The sequence below is a fragment of the Papilio polytes genome, unplaced genomic scaffold (assembly GCF_000836215.1).
Source record: "Papilio polytes unplaced genomic scaffold, Ppol_1.0 DF824191.1, whole genome shotgun sequence".
NCBI classification, from domain to species: Eukaryota; Metazoa; Arthropoda; class Insecta; order Lepidoptera; family Papilionidae; genus Papilio; species Papilio polytes.
In genome coordinates, this window is record NW_013525013.1 from 3,024,413 (window position 1) to 3,036,512 (window position 12,100).

Here is a 12,100-nt window from a genome sequence, read left to right on the forward strand (position 1 = left end):
TATTATTTTCTATTTTCAAATCGTCAGATTTAGGTATAATACTCAGAGTCCCTTGTCATCAGTACCAACAGATATGAAAATAGCATGTTTTAATAACATCGAAAAGTTATAATCCACGTCATACGCAATAACAATATCATCGTAAAGTTAACCCTTTAATAGTCGTACTTTTTTTGTGAGTGGCCGCGTGCGTCCGCGCGTAATGAATGACTGCCGTTCTGACATTTGTCATCGAGCAATTGTCGCACAGATTAAAATTGATGACGTTGCTTTGTCGCGCGACACGCATGCGCCATTGTTGCACTGCACTATTGTACAATACAATTGAAATTCACAAATATCAGTATGATTCTATCTTAATTACATGCAAATCTTTTTACTTCATTAACCACAACCCAGATAGAAAGTATGAATGTAATCATTTAGTAAGGGTATATTCTACCCAGTTATTTGAATATCCGTCATAGAGTATTGGATATATACTAATATATTCAATACTCTATGGCGTAAAGTTGTAATCAAGAGTCAACTTTTCCACCAAATATAACTAACTTATAGAAAGTACAAAGTCATCTTCATTTTTAATAAATCACTATCCTAACCACGAATAAAGTATTTAAAAATAAACTAAGATATATGTGAAATAAAACTAACTATTTCAAAACTAAAATTATTGCACAAAATGTAAGCGTCACAGATTAGCGACGATTCCCCGCCGATGAAAAGGAATGATTAATCAAAAAATTAACCGACAACAATAGTCGCAGCCCCCATTTAACCGAACACAATCACACTGCATCCCACATCGCGTATTTATTTAACAATCAAATAAATATTACGGACAATAAAATTGAAATATTTCAATTTAATGTCCCCGGTCGCAGCGAAAGGGTTAAATCTGCTACAGGGACGCGTGTCTCGCTTTTTATTCGCAGATTAGTCGGATATAGTCTTATCTTGATTTGATGCTAAATTAAATAATTTATGAACAATCGTAGCTTTACTTTTATTTATCTTTTATTCACACTTATGAAGTTGTATATTCCAGTGTCAGCTTCCATCGGAATAAAATTCCTGCAAAACAAAAATACTTTTACCGTTACGTGTAATTTTAGACGCATTTGGATCGATTCTTCGTCTTGTGTTCTTCTTTTATTTTACAGTTAAAAGCTCTTAGTTTATTTCAAAACAAATAGTACATATTATTATATCTGGAATATAAAAGCGGATCAGATACTACCGGTGCCGGTGTGTAGGGATTGCGTCCGGCGGGCGTAACGGTACGGCTCTGCGAGGACGGACACGCACCTGATGCTTTGCAACTTGCAACCGCCTTGAGCGCTGTCAGGATACTGCGGGAAAACAGATAACTTAAATATATTAATATGCCCCTAGAATATATAACTGCATATGAACTACCTCTTGTATGAAAGGTTAAGCCAAATGAAAAAAGTGAGCCACCTTAACTGACAAGTATACAAGCGTAAATATATGGATGTAGGGACGAGAGAAGTCAACCAGGATTGTTCCGAAGTTAACAAATATAAATTATAAGCTATCATTTATATTACAATTGCGTTGCGTGGTCATGCGATGTCAGTTCTATCAATTTAAAAGATGCAAATAAGTTAACGGCAACAGGTGAAGTGTCGAGGGGTTATAAAGATCGGTATACCACCGTCACGGTGGCCGCGCCCGCGCGTCATCTGTTGACGCCGTGGGAAAACTTAACGCCCGCGCGTAATGTCGCTGTAAAATTAAATAATTGTTTAACGGTCAAAATTTAAGACACAATTTTTTTAAATTTTATAACCTAACTAAACTATCTTAGTATGATTATGAACTAAAAAGCTTTTTTGGTTTAAAATATGGTTTGACGTTGAGAGACCTTTTGTCTTCTGTTTTTATGACGTCCATTAAAATCATCTACTTAAAGTACCACATTAAAATCGATAATTTTGTATTGCGTGCTTTTTTTGTGACTTAGTTTTTATCTATTTGTGTTAATCGTGTTAAGTAGATCGTAAAATTGTAAGCTTTTATAATGAAGTAATAGTCAAAATTAGGGTAAGCATGTCTGTCGCGCATTTAAAATCTTTTTTATTTGCACGAATCCACAACCTATCAACGTTTAATTGTTCTCGTGCGTGTAGAATGTTTGAAAGACTATGGAGTCATAATTTGGTGGATTTTTTATCGTCGGCCTTACATGCAATCATATCAGAAGCAATAAAGTTAATTTAACTAAGTTTATTGTTACAATTAATATTTTCATGACCTTTATTCGAGAAGTAGGAAATTTATTTGTAGACAAGTTAAAGTACCTTAATCTGATCTACGATTTTTTTATCAAATTTGTAAATCCTACTTTGAATTTATCTTAATAATAATCACTGAATAAGGTACTTGAAATGGTGATTTGAAGATCGTATTCGCTGGGTTGGATTTAGTCGCTCTCTAATTTCCAGTTTCCTAAGATTTCTATTTTCATAATGATCCAAAAAATAACCAAGAGTTTGATTAAAAAAATTACTAAGAACTAGATATCCCATATTATCATTTTTTTTCTAGAAGTCATTTACGTGTTAGTTCGTCTGCTTTTTGTTTAAATAGTTTTATGGTAAGGTTAAACATTTAATCAAAAGTAATTTTGGTGATTTCGGGGTTCGTTATGGATTGATAATTTTTGTATATTCAATGCAAATGTCAGGTCAAGTGAGCATATTAACCCTCGTGTCGTGCAGGTGGGGTGGGGGTGTGACATGCCCCCTGATCATTTGTAACAAAACACTTCAGTCCTTACCTGACGTCACATAACGATCGGTTCACCTATGCTCTATTCCTCATTCTCATCTTCGAGCATCAGGAAACCTGTAATATACATTTAAAATCAGTGATAGCTTAGTTGTCTACAAGTACTAAGGGTTTATTATTATTATTTATTGAAATTGAATAGATACTTTTAGAAACTTTTCTTGTTTTCGTTTCAGGTGAGTACTAATTTTTCGGATTTGTGTAAATTTATATTCTTAAATTAAATTATTATTTTTTAATCTAATTAATTTTTTGTATGTGTAATTTGATCTGTCAATTATATTATTCCAGTTTTTCTAACCAATTTTATAATCTACATTGAAATAATTAACTCAAGACTTTGTAACGTAATTAGATATTATATTGAAGCTAATTATGGACTTGACTAGATGTTATCAGTGCGTGGTATATCAGTCTGTCCGTATCACGGATGCGGGGCTCGTTAGACAATGCTCGAGGCGTGGCTCCACTCGTCGTGACTTGAATTAATTCTGCATGTGTCAATGTAAAACGCTCCATACTTCCGACGCTCCGTTCGTGATCGTCCGATCATAAACTGACGTACACGGGGAGATATGAACTCGTATTCATTTCACAATTCTACGCCAAATTGTTCACTCTAGATTATCATGCACATTTACTGTGTGAACTGGGTAAAACTTTTGTCGTGTAATTATGAAGGAATCGAGTGGGAGGTTTATTTTGCAGTGAGAGGCATTGCATATGATGTTTATCTTAATTTTTATCGTAAACGGTGTTCTGATTTATTTACGCCAATTTAAATGCTATTAATATACTCAAGATAAACAAAGTTGTTGTTTTTTTTTTTTATTTTTGTAATAAGCACAGTGCTAATAAAAGATATTGAGATAGGATTTGGCCATGAAATCATATGTGTGTCGGATAAAAATAGATCCGGAGTCGTATTAAGAAAAATGGAATTGTAAATATCTGATATTTATGTCGAATAAACAACAACAATCATATCGGTTGCTTAATAATTAGTTACTTATCTCGAATCCTTATAAATGGTAATAGTTAGAAATAGTATAGACTTTGTACTTACATCTCTATGTAACTTAGTAACTTTTCAAAATATTAATAATATATGTACGGTTGTTTCAGGCAGTGAGAGTCCGAACCTGAACTCAGTCAGCACAGTCTCCCACTCCACCGAGGAAGAAGAAAGAGAGGACGTAGAGCCGCGTTGTTCCTTCTGCGACTCTCCTTTTCCGAACATCGATGTGTAAGTACACCATCCTTTTATTAAACCTCATGTACTGATCACTACGTAGACACTTATAGCCGCATCAGACAAATAGTTAGTAGAAGATTTATAAACTGTCAAAAATTTTAACAGGAATTCGCCACTAACATTGTTCTGACTCTTCTTTCCGTGAATTCCTAGGAATAAGGTTTTTTTTTTGGGTTATGATTTGTAAACTGATCTAAAGAATGTAATGTATCTTTAATTCGAAAGAAAAGCGACTTGTGCGGTCTATTTGTTTACTATAAAAACATTTGATGTCGTATCATTTTATTAATTACTCCCAATCTGTTTACAAAATGTGACTATCTATTCAAGTACTAATCTATTTTCATGTTGTTTCGTAAATATTTTGTTAGTGTAACTCGTTTAGAAATTGAAGTTCGTAAGTAACATTTTATATAGACGTTTTATCTTTAAAGACATATTAGTATGCATTAACATTTCGGATTGACTACGTTCTCGAATTAAATTCGAATCAGTCATTTGGCAACTGCGTCTCTTATCTAAGCATACCATTGAAGTGAGCCGGCGCAAACTGCAGAAGTCGATCAATTTCAAACGTCTTCAGAACCATTAACCTCTTGCCATTAATACGATTCGGAGGAGCGGTCGAACGATTTATTTAGTGCTAGAGATGTGCTCGTTCGATAACATGTACGTCGATGATTTGTTACGTGGCGGCTCGCGGGCACGCGACGTCACATCTGCCGTCAGATTTCTAAGCTGCCAGCCACATTTTGTAATGACAAGATTGAAATTTATACACTAGCAAACAAACATGTTTTATATGTTATAGACACGTGGGGTCATAATGGTGTGTCATCATTTTCTATTAAAGTAGCGTCGGGCCCATCAATAATGCAAACCATCGCGATTATCGACATGCACAGTTTTAACGTATCCTCGCTATCGTTCCATCACTATTATTGAATATAGCAACGACATTCAGTAATGAATTATTGTTTATTCGTCGATTATTTTTTTGTTCTATTCAAATAAACAAATAGGCACAAATCTAGTTATAATAAAACCATTACCTTAAAGATTAACATTATAAACAAAAACATTTTTTGTACTAAACACTAAGAGTTAATAAGTGACACTTTATTGTGGCAATTATTAGAAGTCTGGCGTAAAAATAAATAGTCGGGTCTACATCGCTGACTTGAAGAAGTCGGCATTCGATGTAGGGTCGATCAAATAACAATCTTTAATTGTTCTGTTACATTGTCACAATCAAGCTTTGTAGCTATCAACCCGTGAATTAAACAGATATCTTGTCCGCTGCAGTCAACGCAAAATAACTGGAATTCCTGATTCACGTACATTATTATTCAACAAATCTATTTTATTACGAAGTTAAAGTACTATTAAAATAGTAAAGTTTTTATAATGTTAAATACTCTGCTCTGGCATTTAAAATGAATCAGTTGTATAATATAAAGAATTGTTATCTATGTATAGATCTGAAATATTGCTGCTTGCTTATATCTGAACTGTCAGATGGAGGCTCTAAATCTATGTCTCGCTTGAATAATTCGTTTAAAAATTTTTGCATATTTAAAACTTGAATTCAGAAGTTATTGTTATGGATTAAAAAATCTTAAAGATCGAATTGATGACGATAATTTTGAAAGGAATTTGTTTATTTTTATCATTATTTACATAACTATTAATTGCATATTTTAATAGAAGCTTTGGAGAATTCATTTCTATTAGAGCTTAATTCACTTTTAAAAGGGAATAACTTTAGATATAAAATATGTTTCGTTGTTCATAATGCAAGATGTAAATCAACGAGACGACGACAGTCTCAATTGTATTCCGAAAGCTTTGTCTCTTGGCGCCGGGTCGTGACAGTGGCTCGCGTAGGTGGAGTCAAACGGCCCAGCACTAAACTGAACTTGTTCATTGGATGTTATCAGTCAACACGTACATTGTTAGGATTTGCAGTTTCACGGATGTCGTTTCCAGCGTTTCTCAAACTTTCAAGATTTTTTTTTACTGGCGAAAGACATATTTAAAATGTTTTATACATAGACTGATAAAAAAACACATTTTTGCAAATATTAAAGCGGAGAACACTTGTTGTAATCCTAAATCTGTTGTCTTTGCACATTTATGTTGTTATTTAATAACAAAAGTGCATTGTAATATAACATTTTGATTACATTTAGCAAGTAAACATTTGCTAGATAATGTAATTGGTAGATTGAGTGGAATGTTCTTGTTCAATTTATATACTTACTGTATCCAGGATTGAATTGCACAGTTAATAAACATCAGCGCTTGTTCATATATCACCGCGATCAACTTTTTCTGCGACCACACCATATAAGTAAAATATGTTATTAAAAATAATAGAATCAGCAACTGAGCTACATTAAATACTTGTAATAACACCTCACAACCAAAAATGATATAATTTTTGTTAATACCCTGAGCTTTAATTTTAAGTGAAGTTTTGTTGAAATTTTTAGCTTAGCAGAGATCGTAAAATTCCATATAAGTCTGCTTGCCGATGTGAAATAATTCATAATGTTTTTTAGTTTTTCTGTTTCGTCTCCATTTTTGGTGATAATGTTTTGCAAGATATGATATGTTACTCTCGGTCGTTTATTGATACATATTGGTCTGTTGATGGAATATTTTTTACAAAGAATTTCTTAATTTGTTTTATATTTAATACACTAAATACTTTTATAAATGAATATATACGAGGTCGCTGTTCAATAAATAGCACCTGTTCACGTTTCCTTTTGATATGAATCTGGGTCTAATATAACGGATGGGTAACAGCCAATCTAACGTCCGTTCCATCCATCTTAGCTAATATCTACATATAGGTGTTATTGCTGAATGTAGCTTTAGGTTTTAATCGACAGAGATATTAATAAAAAATACAGATTTAAAATATAAAATCAAATTTCAGAAAAAAAAATATCTTAATAAAAAAATGTCTTGAAAACTAAATCGGCATTCCGTTTAGTTATGTAAACAAGAAAATAAAATCAATCGTTGAAACACCGGCACTAGAAATAACAAATGAAGTGTAATTAAATAAAAAAAATGATTTTAATTATAATGCCGTGTCTTAAAAACAAAAAAGAAACGCTTTAATTTTGTTACGCAATACGCTATTAAACTGTACACAATTGATATTTGTTCGAAACGTTTGCTTGGATGATGTTGTGAGGTTGTTACATGCAGAAAAAGCAATACAAGCTCTGAAGATCGCTGGCGGAGATACATGCCGGTCTGCGACACCCCGGGGCTAAATACCCATTCTATATTGCGTACATAGATAGAAATTACTACCTTATAAAAGGTATTATTGATAATTAATAGTTGACAGTGTAACTGAGTTACCTGTCATCCTAAATGTGCAAATCTTACGACGATTTGTTAGTCTTTAATATTTTTGTTTCCAATTAAATGTATAATTTAATGAAGTTACATGTCTGTTTAGTCATTTGACTTTTTAAATTTGAATTTACATTAATGGTATACATAAAAATGGTTGCAATTTTTTAAATTACATGATATAAATATGTAGATCACTTAACCCGTTTAAAGTCATTATAATGTTTATCCGATCGGACCATCGCTGTTACAAAAATGAAAGTGTACAGCCAGTATTATAATGAAGCGAACTCTTCCTGGACTACCCACTGCTTTGATTATCAAGTATAGTAATTCAACTACGCAATGGAAGAATGAACAACATGTTAGCGACGGAACCATTATGACGGTAGATTTTATTCCACAGATTAATTAAAAGATATGGCAACGGCCGACCGCGAGAGTGAAAACGCCTCAACTGTTGCACCGATACCCGCGACTCTATCGTATTGAACGAGTTAGATTGTCATCTTTCTATTGCGCATACGTAATCAACCGATACATAACCGGCAATGAAGCTGGTGTGTAATGGGAATCTGATTATACGAATCTTGACAGGTGAAGTGATAGAAAACGCCGTTGGCGACTAGGGTTGCGTGTTTGAGACCAGTTACCGCCAAGGAGAGTCACCGAGAGCATTTTTGAAATGATCCCTTTTCCATCATTCATAACACGTATATGACAGCGAAACTAGTACTTGATGCGATATTTACGAGTCTTTGGAAACAGATCTGATAGTTGAATACGTAGAACAAGCCATAAAATGACGAGTATCAATTCCGTGTACTGAGATTGCTTTACTCGTGAAACTTGTGTATTTGAAATTTATTGCAAAAATTAATTCTAATATTTGCGACGTGAATCTGAACGTGTTTGAATAATGCATTGGCGAGTGATATCTTTACGTAGGCGTGTCAACGTATGGTCCTGTTATTTTCCAGTATGCTTAAACAAAATGATACTTAGATTTTTTATTCCATTTCTATTGATAAAGGAACTACAATTATATACAAAATTATACAACCAATATAACTTATCGCACTGTAAGAAGTGCTGTAACTATTACTTTGCCTTTTTGTTGGTCATACCAGTCAATTAAGGAAAAAGTAAGGAATGTACTACGTCATAGCTGTGACTGTGACATTTGCAGTAGCTGTTGCTGTCTGTATTACTTATAGCATCTTGACAATAGTCTTACCAACATTTTCCTATTTTCCAGGCTTGACCGTCATCTGATCCAGTCGCACGCGCAGCCGGCTGCGGCGTTCCACTGCGAGCTGTGTAACCGCGCCTACAGCTGCCGCGCTTTGCTTCTGCGGCACCGCGCCCTAGCTCACACAGACATCAGGAAATATCCCTGCGAGAACTGTCCGAAGGTAAGATACCCCTACATAGAAATGTTAGTCAGGCTTATAGTAGCAATATCTTACATAAAGAATTAAAACATTAGAAATGACTAATTATGAAATAAAATTAATAGTATATAAAGAGGACAGAAGGATAATAAAAAGACGAATAAATTGTCATGCAAATTATGATCATGGTCTTTACCACTGCTAACTGATGTTATCCTGAGATGCTATGAGCTATTAAGTTATACTTAAACTTAGTATAGAAAAAATCTACTGAACTAAATGCATGAAGCGCATCGAAACCTGGTTATTTCAGGTATTTACCGATCCTTCCAACCTGCAGCGCCACATTCGCGCGCAGCACGTAGGCGCACGCAGCCACGCCTGCCCCGAGTGCGGCAAGACCTTCGCCACCTCCTCCGGCCTGAAGCAACACACCCACATACACTCCAGCGTCAAGCCCTTCCAGTGCAAGGTCTGCTTTAAGGTGAGACATCAGTTAAAAATAAATCACTTATAAGAGAGAGATAATGCATTTGTTAACTTATGCCAGTATTTCACTTTTATAATCAATTCTTTTTATTTTCAGGCTTACACTCAATTTTCCAACTTGTGCCGTCACAAACGAATGCACTCTGCGTGCAGAGCGCTGGTGGAGTGCGGCAAGTGCGGCCAGTCCTTCACCTCGTACGCCTCACTCACCAAACACAAGAGGTTCTGCGACACAGCCTCAGCCGCCAACGTCAACTTGCGTGGACAACTGCCTCAAGGACTGCCGCAAATCCCACAACTTCCAAACGTCGGAATGAATACTCCGAATAACACTAATCCGTTCCCCATGTATCGGGGACCAGCTTTACCTTTACCATACAACACATTTGCTCACTATCCAGCGCTGTTCTCTGCTGCGGCCGCCGCTTGTCCGCCTGAATTCTTAAATCCCTTATTATTTAATGTGCAAGGAGCCCGACTGGCAATGGAGCACGATATGGCTATGAGCGCAAACTTGGCGAAACTAAAAGACGAAAGAATGTCTGTGAAAAGTATGGATAGCTCGACTTCTCTTGATGACGTAAAACGGAATAAAGATTCTGATTTTGTTGTTATTAAGCGGGAGGAAAATGTTGACAGGGTTACCCCCACACAACCCCATGGACTGTATGTAAAGCCATCTTTATCATCAGCAGAGGAATCTTCTTCACAGCCGCGTGCCTCACCTGTAAGGACTCTACAGGCACCGATGAATTCTTTTAATCCTTTTGCAAGAGATGACCTGAAACAAAATTCACCATTTAACTTATCTCTAAATAATAACGATCTCGTTTCTAGTAAATCGGTTTCGCCTACTGAAGCTAAAGATTTATCTAAGAACGTAGTAGATAACATTGACAAACGTTCTTCTTTGTCAGATAACGAAGATGATGCTAAAATAGATCAAGGTGACCAACCGTTGGACCTATCTGTTACAAAAAAGCCAAACGAAAAAGATTGTGAGTTAGATGTTGATGAACCTTTATCGATTAAATCGTATTCGCCTCCAGAAAGCCCGATAGAACGAGAAAGCAAGACACCAGAAAATGACACAACTGACGTTGATGTAGAGGCGGTCGAACCAAAACGTGAAGATTCACCGCCTCAAATGATATCCGCACCGCTGGCTTTCCCCATGCCAGTCCATCCTCAGCATAACAACAGTCTTCTAGATGCTATGTATCGCCCGCGATTTCCGTCCTTCCATCCGGGTTCTGAGTCCCTTCTAAATACTTCACACTCACCGTACGTTCCTAGTCCGTTCAATTTTTTATCCCCACTTCTTGGCACTGACGGCCCAGATAGACAACCAAGTGCTTATGCCAAGTTTCGAGAATTAAGCGCAGGAACGGGAAAACTTCGAGACAGATACGCTTGCAAGTTTTGTGGCAAAGTATTTCCTAGGAGCGCCAATTTGACGCGACATCTTAGAACTCACACTGGCGAGCAACCGTACAAGTGCAAGTACTGCGAGAGGTCTTTCTCAATTTCATCCAACCTGCAGCGCCACGTGCGAAACATACACAACAAGGAACGTCCCTTCCGATGTCCTTTATGTGACAGATGTTTCGGTCAACAGACGAATCTGGACAGACACTTAAAGAAGCACGAGGCGGAAGGTGGAGATTCACCGAGCTCGGCGGACACGGAAAGAGGAGAGGATGCTTATTTTGATGACATTAGGTCTTTTATGGGCAAGGTGACCTGTTCGCCGGGGGCCAGGAGCCCGACCGCGTCATCTCCTCACGGCGCGCACCCCGCACACCCCGCGCACCGCCCCCCTCTCGCCATATCCACATAGCCGACGGCATACCCGCTGCCGCCACCGCCGCCGCTGTGGCCTCAGCCATTTGGATAGGGACATTATATTGATAAGCTCTAACGTTTATTCTTCTGCATTAAAAGACAGAAATGATAACGGTCCTTTGCTCTTGTAAAAGTAACGTAAATATTCTGGTATGTAACGTAAATAATTCTTTAGTAATTATTACTGATTGTATGAATAAGTTTGTATAAATAATAGCAAAGAACAGCAATTGTCTTAAAACAAACAAGAGAGGTTATATTTACACAGATTTCAAATATTACAACAGTGCACTTGTATGGAGAACAATTTTGTGATTTATCGTTTTTTCGCTGTTTCGTCTATTATGCTAGCCGTCGTCGATTTGCGTATGCATTAAATATTATCATGACATTAGTAAATTAGAATTACTCTATTTAAGATGACAGACTCCGGCGATAATGGACTAGTAGAGTTTAGTTCCTTCCTAGATGTATCGTTAATTAAAAGGCGTCTTAAATAAGATTGCAATTGACTTCCTGAAATTGCAGTGTTTTGTATAGAAGTTAATGTTAACGTATGTATAGAATAGAATTTTGTTTATTGTAAAATATTGCGAGTAAATTGAGGAGTGTATCAGTTAAAATGTTGTCAATCTCTCGTTTAGTCGTAAACGCTACCAAAGTTTTTTTATAATGACAAATTTGGTTAAATATAATATAAAAAATTAATATAAAGTTTGGCACATCAAAATTGTGAAATGTTATTTTAATGAAATATAATCGGAAATATAATTTTAATATTTTTGTTAAATTTGTTACTTGAAAAGTTATTGTGTAAATAAAATTGTAATTGCACAAAGCATATCATACGTTTAGGTTAGCTCAAAAATGTTGCTCTTTCGTATGTTTTTCGTACGAATAAGTGAGATATAAAAATTGTTAGATA

General features: G+C 35.8%; 1 protein-coding gene and 1 long non-coding RNA gene across 6 annotated transcripts in view; one reads left to right on the top strand and one right to left on the bottom strand.

Annotated features, from left to right (window-relative positions):
* LOC106110943 (MDS1 and EVI1 complex locus protein EVI1-A-like) overlaps positions 1-11,890 on the top strand; it is a 57,501-nt gene extending 45,611 nt beyond the window's left edge. For 4 of the 5 annotated variants that reach the window (XM_013292909.1, XM_013292908.1, XM_013292905.1 and 1 more), the window contains exons 5-8: positions 3,940-4,060; positions 8,706-8,862; positions 9,155-9,325; positions 9,428-11,890. In XM_013292909.1, coding sequence (XP_013148363.1) covers positions 3,940-4,060; positions 8,706-8,862; positions 9,155-9,325; positions 9,428-11,170 — 2,192 coding nt within the window. In that variant the 3' untranslated portion in view covers positions 11,171-11,890. The remainder of the gene's footprint in view (positions 1-3,939; positions 4,061-8,705; positions 8,863-9,154; positions 9,326-9,427) is intronic. The other variant, XM_013292907.1, reaches the window with a different exon arrangement.
* LOC106110944 lies at positions 698-8,768 on the bottom strand. The gene is made up of 3 exons (XR_001226131.1): positions 8,685-8,768; positions 2,804-2,871; positions 698-1,352 (listed from the first exon to the last, which is right to left on the bottom strand). It is a non-coding gene; the product is annotated as an uncharacterized LOC106110944 (long non-coding RNA).
* Positions 11,891-12,100: the final 210 nt, after the last annotated feature.